This window comes from Theobroma umbraticum, unplaced genomic scaffold (assembly GCF_002168275.2).
Source record: "Theobroma umbraticum cultivar Fairchild unplaced genomic scaffold, ASM216827v3 scaffold_12.1, whole genome shotgun sequence".
Taxonomy (NCBI): Eukaryota; Viridiplantae; Streptophyta; class Magnoliopsida; order Malvales; family Malvaceae; genus Theobroma; species Theobroma umbraticum.
Window position 1 is genome coordinate 1,699,865 of NW_018397269.1, and position 8,056 is coordinate 1,707,920.

At 35.1% G+C, this 8,056-nt stretch overlaps 1 protein-coding gene and 1 pseudogene across 2 annotated transcripts; both read left to right on the plus strand.

The window, feature by feature from the left end:
• The first annotated feature begins 18 nt into the window (after nucleotides 1–18).
• Nucleotides 19–5,454, plus strand: LOC110426028 (uncharacterized). 2 transcript variants are annotated; one of them, XR_016351854.1, is made up of 7 exons: nucleotides 19–1,632; nucleotides 1,952–1,988; nucleotides 2,547–2,783; nucleotides 2,879–2,926; nucleotides 3,809–4,265; nucleotides 4,515–4,582; nucleotides 4,866–5,454. XR_016351854.1 is itself a non-coding variant. In XM_089785196.1 (5 exons), the coding sequence occupies exons 3-5, from the start codon at nucleotides 2,733–2,735 to the stop codon at nucleotides 4,208–4,210; spliced, it is 501 nt and encodes a 166-aa protein (XP_089641322.1). In that variant the 5' UTR covers nucleotides 20–1,632; nucleotides 1,952–1,988; nucleotides 2,547–2,732; the 3' UTR covers nucleotides 4,211–4,460. The 2 variants fall into 2 exon arrangements, 1 of the variants encoding a protein (XP_089641322.1); XM_089785196.1 differs by lacking the exons at nucleotides 4,515–4,582; nucleotides 4,866–5,454 and having other exon boundaries at nucleotides 20–1,632; nucleotides 3,809–4,460.
• A 194-nt stretch (nucleotides 5,455–5,648) lies between these two features.
• LOC110425977 (LEAF RUST 10 DISEASE-RESISTANCE LOCUS RECEPTOR-LIKE PROTEIN KINASE-like 2.5) overlaps nucleotides 5,649–8,056 on the plus strand; it is an 8,113-nt pseudogene continuing 5,705 nt past the window's right edge.

An 8,056-nucleotide genomic window follows, 5' to 3' on the forward strand; every position in this document is an offset into this window, starting at 1 on the left:
CATAAGTTTTTTGTTTAAAATGTCTCTTCCTTCCTTACTGAAACTGTAACAGAATTTTCGTATTGTCAATTCTCGGATACCCTGAGAAAATCTACCATGACTTGACTCATGTGATCGACCTTGATTTTTGGAGGAGGTTCTGGTGCTCCTTGAAAGGATAATACGATCTTGTTATGGAGATGTTTGGTAACTTTGTTACATAGTTTCCCCTTGTTTAAGTCATATGCAGTTGATTCATAGGGTGTTTGCTCCAATGGAACATGTTATGTTATATGCTCCAATTGTATGCGAATGTCAACCTTGTAAATGTTTTATTATGTCTTGAACATACAAGCCTACTGTTAAGCACTCATGGCTGCACCTTTCGTGGTGCAAGCAGAACTGTAATGGTACCATATGCATGCATGGACACTGACATCCCCAATGGATAAGCTAAAGTTGCATTTCATGCCTGTTACCATAAGTGGAATTTCTGATGTTGTAGCTTGAATAATGATGTCTTTGAAAATATGTAGCTGTGAACAAATTGTATGATATTGTTCCTGAATCTATTTGTTACAGAAAGAACCATTGCCTTGTCACACAATATGGGGTGGTTACAAACACAGTTTATTGACAGGAATAAAGTGAAAGGAGGAGAGAAAGAAGTGTTACATGCTCCTTTTTAGTTGGAATTGTTGGATCCTGTGGAATGAATCCAAGTCATAGTATGTAAGCAGTATATTGATCAGAGTGAGGCTAGTTCTGCCATTAAGTAGATTTTATGCTCAGACTGCAAAGTGATAACTGACAAATATCTCCAAACAACCACAAACTGACAACTTATGTTATACCTATATCGCATGGTTACAGTTATGCATTCGTAATTTTCAAGTATATTATATTGTATCAATTTACAATGGGTACTAGGACAAAGGCCTTTTAGCATTTTCTACAGGAAGACAAGTTAATAATCAATTAGTTGTTTAAGGAAGCTCTTTTAGGCTCTGTTTCTACTTTTGTAAAACAAAAATTGAGAAGTTTATTGGTGGTAGTTTAGTTTGGATGTTGTTGCTGGACTTTAAGTTGGGGCTTATGTATGTTGCCATATAGTTCAATCTATTAAATATTCCAGTTTTGTTTGTGCCATATGCTTAAAAGTTGTAAATATTAAGGTTGGCAGACTCATTTGAAAGAGTCATGTCTAGTCAGTGTGTTTTCTTTGCCATCATTGCATTTGCTTAATGTAAAACTCCTGAGACATCATTTTATATGGAAGCAGTGGGTGGCTTGAATTTGGAGGCTTGATGTGATATATTTATTTTCCATTTGATAAGTTCAATAATTTAGTAAACCATGAGGATAATTTCCAGGGTAAGTATGTCAAGAAACACTGAGAAATGAGGAGGAAGAAAAAGAAGAGCTTGGTGCTTCAGATCTTGCACATGTGAAACTTCTAATTGAAAAGTCGGAAAGTTTGTCATTGAGAGGGGGAAAGAAAACCAAGAGTGTAAGTTATGGATCTTAGTTCTGATTTGGGCATTCCCAATTAAACCCCCAAAAATTTATATGAACAGAATTCATTCTTCTCTGGAGCCAACATAGGAGAAGGTGTACCTCAGATCTTCAGCCCTTGTACACGTAGAACACCAAGTAAATATCTTTGCTCTTTCCAAATTTCTGTGAGTTAAGATGCAAGATAGAGCTGCTATTCAAATGAATAAAGAAACTTTCAGGGGAATCTTAACCTGTCAAAAACTAATGAAAACGTTTTTCTGTTCTTACCCTGTAAAATTCTTGTTGATGTTATTTTTGGAAAAGCATCACATGACTGTACTGATAATGAGACGTCCTGAATGTAGAATGTACTATCATCTATTTTGTTGACAGATCTATTTTCTGTCTAGCCTGTTTTATATATAATTATTTTTTGATTATGTTCCTAATCGTTGCATCAATGATTGTTTTCCAGGTATGATTATTCTGGCTATGGACAATCAACTGGAAAGGTTGGTCACTTGGCTACTCTTTTCTTAGTTGCTAATGATGGGTAGAAAAATTGCCGTTATTCATGTTACTATGGCAATGTAATTATCATTGTGGACCATTTGAATAATTGCACACTAGACTCTTGGCTGCAATCAAACAAGGAAATTAATCTTTCTTCTCTTTTAGGTCAACACTTTCCTTCTCTTTCTCTCTAATGAAAAAGAATGATCAGTAAATGTGCTGTAATTGAGTTCTCAGAATGCTCTGAGTGTAAGCCTGTAGGACAGCTTTTCATGATGATATCTCAATGCATTGGTTGACCCAAATTTTACTGCTTTGGAAAGCCAAATCAAATGTCTACAGGATTTTATTTTTGTCTTATAATTTCAATGTTTTTTATACTAATTTCTTGCAAATTGTATGGGACTCTCAATACTTTGCTGTTTTAATTGTGTTTCAACATCTATAGATTTTGTATGCAGCAATGTCATTTCTAATTCATGTTTTTAATGAATGGACATTTTACTGTTTGCTAAAAAACCTGTATTCTAATAGTCACTTTCTTTTATTTGGAACAGCCAACAGAATGTAATACATATGCAGACATAGATGCAGCATATAAATGCCTTAAAGAACAGTATGGAGTTAAAGATGAACAATTAATATTATATGGTCAGTCTGTTGGTAGTGGACCTACTGTTGATCTTGCTTCACGTTTGCCAAACTTGAGAGGTGTGGTTCTTCATAGCCCAATCTTGTCTGGGATGAGAGTATTATACCCTGTCAAAAGAACATACTGGTTTGACATTTACAAGGTAAGCTGGTGTTATTCACCTTTTCTATTTTCTTGTTTATTAATGTGGATAGTAGCCTAATTACTGGGTTTCTTTTTCCCTCTTCTAATTTTCAGAATATTGACAAAATTGGAGTGGTAAACTGTCAAGTTTTGGTAATTCATGTAAGTATTTTTCCCATTGTTTCAATATTTAGCCTTCACCTTATCTTTCGTCACCATTCTCTCTCTCTCTCTCTCTCAATTCTCCCTTGGTTTGACACATTAACAATACAATTGTATCTTCGTTCTGGTAAGTGTTTTGGCATCACCAGGCAACCATGTGGCATTCCAAACCGTGAACAAATATCTATCATGCAGAGCTTTTAACGTGAAGAATCTTTGAAAGAAAATCTTTAAACATTGTTTAGAAGAAAGCTAAACCCTCATGAAGTATTCTCCGGGGCCTGGGATTCTGTATAACAGGACTGGATCTAAATGAATATTTGAGCCTCCATATGCATTTTGGCAAATCTGTCTGGCTTTTAATAATTGTTCTGGTTACGATCAAAGAAGTAAATTGAGTTCTCATGTGAAATTAAACAAAGCTAACAGCACCATTGGGGACTAATGCATTTCAGTTCATTGTTTTTGCCAAATGCTGTTTATTGTGATCTTGATAAGTTAATTAATCTTTCTACTTTGTATTTTGCCATAAATTTTGTAGGTTTCAGAATTCAAGAGTTTATTAAGAAATAGGGAAGTAGATATATATATTTTTGGCTTGAGAGAAATAGATGTTCGTAGATTTTGAGTTTTGGGTTGGGGTTGAGAACAGAATAAGTGCAATTTATTTTTGTTTTTCTTTTTTTTCTGTTTTGTTTTGGGGTGAGTGGTGATTGTGGTAAACTTTGACAAGTGAGGGCATCTGCTGACACTTTGTGCCATCTAAATAGTGAGATTAAGGGGAGCTCTTGTATTTTTTTTCTTGTTTTTTTCTTTTATTTTTTTTGTAATTATTATATATTCTAAAATTTAGTCATGAAGCTCATTTTCTTCTTCTGACAGGGAACAGCAGATGAAGTTGTCGATTGTTCCCATGGTAAACAGCTTTGGGAGCTTTGCAAGCACAAGTATGATCCTTTATGGGTAAGTGGAGGAGGACATTGCAATCTTGAGCTCTATCCAGAATTCATTAGACATCTGAAGAAATTTGTACTGTCCCTAAACAAATCAAAAGCAGCCACAAATGGTCCTGAAAAGACAGTGGTAAACTCTGACAATCAGAGCAAGCCATCTGACATTGGAACCTCAGATACTTTCGAATTGGGTTCTGATCTTCCAGAAGTTTCTAGAAACAGTTTAGATAGTCGACTTGAGAAGTCTAAGAAGTCGAATAAGCCTGAGAAGTCTCGAATGAGCACTGACCGTGTTGATAGGTTTAGGAGAAAGAAGGGCTTAGTTTGGTGATTTCTTACACGAAGAGCATTTTAAATAAGTTATGCGCATCTATCCACTGGAGGAGGTAATTTACTTTTTACTTCTGCTTTGTTAATGTTGTATCACAGTCCAGCATAAGTTATGGGATTGAGTGTGATTTTTCTCATAAATGTGATAATTTTTCTGTATGTATCTTCAGAAAACAAATATTACATTAAATTCTTCTGTATACTATAGCCTCAATTCTAAATGAAAAATATTGTAGTAGCTTCTGCCATAATGTGCTTGGATATGTCTAATTGATTCTTAAAGTTTTTCTTGTTGCACATTGTAGCATGTTCGAGGTAGTTGGTGTTTATATCTGTGGATAAGTCGAGCAAAACATTTTGTTTAAACTTGACAGTAAGTGACTGACCTTTTTCTTATACTTAATGTTGTTAGGCTCCTTCTCTTGCTTCTCTTTTCTCCTCCAAAAGTCCGGGGGTCTAGGCCCATGTTTTAAACTGTCTGGATAACCTTGCCTCTATTATCTGATTCTCACGTCCACCAATCCATCGAACCATTCTTCTCCTCTCTATCTGTACTCTACAAACGTATCTACACATGCACATTTCATAAGTGATATAAATATACATAGAGCATAACCTTAGAAAGGTAACACAGCCTCCATTTTCTTGATTTTCAGTTCTTTTTCCAATTGCAACTGCAACAGTAGACATAACGAGAGGTCTGCCCTTTTCCAACATTTGACAACTGCTGGATGCAGAAACTACCATTTATGGGAAGTCGAGGCCCAGCCAACCAACCATAAGTCTTGGTGAACAATGGTTTCAACCAAGTCCTGCTCAGAAAAATTGCTCACTGTTGGTGAAGCTTGGGATAATAGTTTACATATGCTTCCTCTATTTTCCCGTCAAGTCCGAGGCGGGCTTTAGAATTTTAAGGATTCGGCTTATGTCCCTTGTGTCTTTCAGATTAATCACATTCTTCAATTAGAAGTATTTTAGGCTTTGATGATGGTTCTTCCTAAAACAATTTCGACCTTTAGGCTTCAACTTCTATGGATTGCTCTCTATAGATGAAATAATCCAATATGCTCCTGGAGTCCCTCACTGGGAAAATGCTTGACATCACTTAAATCCCCGATAAAGTCAATGCCGTGGATGTTACGGATAAGGTATAAGGACCAAAATCCGAGAAGATTGGTCTATTTTGTTTACCTTGAAATTTTATGTTCAAACTAACTAACTCGTGGTTTCGATATTGATATATTCAATTATTAAATCAGTTGATGTTTTCAAGTTGCTTGTTTCTTTGACTTTTCAGAAACTCTCTCAGTTTATACCTTTTGAGTCTTTTGAGTTTTAAGAGCTAGAATATAAAGACTATCCACAATACTATATATATATATATAATATTATATTTGCAATATAGTATTGCTAGGCTACCTAAATATCCATAGACAGGGAATTAACACTGCAGTAGAAGCTTCTTTTTTAAATTTTCACCTTCAACTTCGTCGAAGACCACCAATTTTATTATGGAGATTAAAACCAATTCATCTCCGGCTTCTCATTTTATATCCGAGTACTTCCAAATCCCTCCCTAGTCTTCTCCAGCCTCTCCCTCTCTCTGAAAATGCATCCCCCTTCGTTGCAATTCATGTTTTGGTTCTTCATTATCATAAGCTTGATCCTGTTAATTGCTCCAAAATCTGCGTTCGCCAACGATGGAGATTATTCAAGCAGCAGCACGCGGTTCAGATGCGGAAACATTGATATTGGTTATCCTTTCTGGGGATTGGAGCGACCAGAAGATCGTGGTTACCCAGGTTTAGGGCTGAACTGCAGCGGTAATGTTCCAGAGATCACAATCATGTCAGTAACGTACTAAGTCTTGAATATCGAAAACAGAACAAGAAATCTTGGGCTTGCTAGAACTTACCAAGTCTCCGGAACACCACTTTGACTACCGGCGTTTTCGAGTACCAATTCCCATACGCAGAATGTGAAGCTTTATTATGGTTGTCCCCCTCTTATAAATCTTTCATCTTAGACAACGGGGCTCTCCAGTCAACTTGAGTGCCAAATAAATGGAAATGGAAGCTTAGGATATTATTTAAGAGGGAATCTTACAGGGACGTCCTTTGGCAGCCTTGTCACTGTAATAAGCTCTACTTTGGGATCTTGCAACAACAGCGTCATCGTTCCAGTCCTGAAATCACAAGTTCAGGCAGTGGAGGACAATCCAAATACAGAGAATCTGACAGAGGCGGTTAAAGTTGGCTTTGAGCTGCAGTGGTTTGCGAATGATTCCTTTTGTGACTCATGTCTAGGCTCCGGTGGGCAGTGTGGGTGCAACCACGAATCGAGGGAATTCCTTTGCTACCGCTCAGCTGGATCGTTCCTTTGTTACTGCTCAGATGGATCGTATCTGGGCACTTGTCCTCAAGGTACGTCTCCTTTCTCCTTATGCCTGTTAAAACCATTTAAGAACTAGGGTGTCAGTTCCCTGTGTCATTCACCAGCATTTATTCTCATTTATTTCTGCCTTAAATTTGTCCATTGGGCAGGGACCATCAATCCGGGCATCGAAGAACACATCGACTACGATATGATTCTTTGATTCAACCAAACATTTGTTGGTAATTATATTTAAAAAAAGAGAAACGTTTGTCGATTACTCATATAAAAATAAATATCAATCAATTTGTTCAAGATATTACTCATTTTAAAAATTAATCATCTTCGCTTCTAACCTTATATATATAATTAATTAATGTTTATATAAAATTCTTTAGAAAGTGACAACCTGTTTGACAACCATTTAGGAAGGCATCGTGAATTTTTATTAAAATAAATTAAAAAATATAATTATTTATTATAATTATTCAGCGCAGTTGCAATAAAAATTTTCAGTACTTAATATATTGCTTTATTCTCAATCTAATCAAAGGTACAGAAAAAAACATACAAAGTACCCTTTTTTTTTTATAAAAGTGCAGTTTGACTGTTATCTGATCGTTAGTACGAACAAGACTTGCAAAATAAGTAATATAGTGAACAACTTACATACAAACAATAATATTTTTGTTTCCTTTCTCAAAAATTTATCTTTAATGAATCTTATATTATTAATTTTTAAATTTCTATATTATTGATGTTCAATACTTTTCATGTTAAAAATAAAAAATTAATGAAAAATAAATTTATAATCTGGAAAAGTAGAAGTATTAAGTATTTAATAATTAACACACTTTTGAATTAACATTCATTAGCACCTCATAAAACAATTCTCCCTATTAAAATCTTATTGTGAGCTAAAATTAAAGTTTTGACCTATCAAATGTTATCTTCCTTAGGAAGATTAAGATCCGAGGTTCAAACTCTTCCCTTGAACTTCATCCTCAAAATTTATAAATAAAAAAAAATGTGATCATATTTCCGTTTGTTTTTTATTTGGAATAATCATCTCTTTTTCTTGCTTTCAGAGTAAAATATTGTCTTTTCTTACGTTTGGTATATACATGGATGAGTAAAGCTTTTTAAAGCCGTTTTGATGTTTAATTTAATTTAGAGCCCCGTAAATCAGTAAACTCCACGATTAGGCTCAAAACTAGCTTGGCATCTAAACTTCTCCACATCTTCAAGGCGTTTGGGCCATGCGCAGCAGTACCTTATCTACTCTCTTATTTGGTCATGTTCAAATGTTTTGAACATGAATATTCTGAAGTCAAGTCATGAGTTCCAAACTTTTACGGTAGATAGTAAAATATCTGGCCCTCTGTTGCAGTTGTGGAAGTTACAATTTCTTTGTCTTTAGTTTTCTACAATTGGAAACTGATTTATCAAATATCTAAAACTAAAAGATGGTGTT

What these genes read in the sequence shown, in the direction of transcription:
- LOC110426028 (XM_089785196.1), top strand. Translation starts at nt 2,733, where the DNA reads ATGAGAGTATTATACCCTGTCAAAAGAACATACTGGTTTGACATTTAC. An exon ending in ACTGGTTTGACATTTACAAG is followed by an intron (nt 2,784 to 2,878) that starts GTAAGCTGGTGT and finishes TCTAATTTTCAG; the next exon opens with AATATTGACAAAATTGGAGT. An exon ending in GTCAAGTTTTGGTAATTCAT is followed by an intron (nt 2,927 to 3,808) that starts GTAAGTATTTTT and finishes TTCTTCTGACAG; the next exon opens with GGAACAGCAGATGAAGTTGT.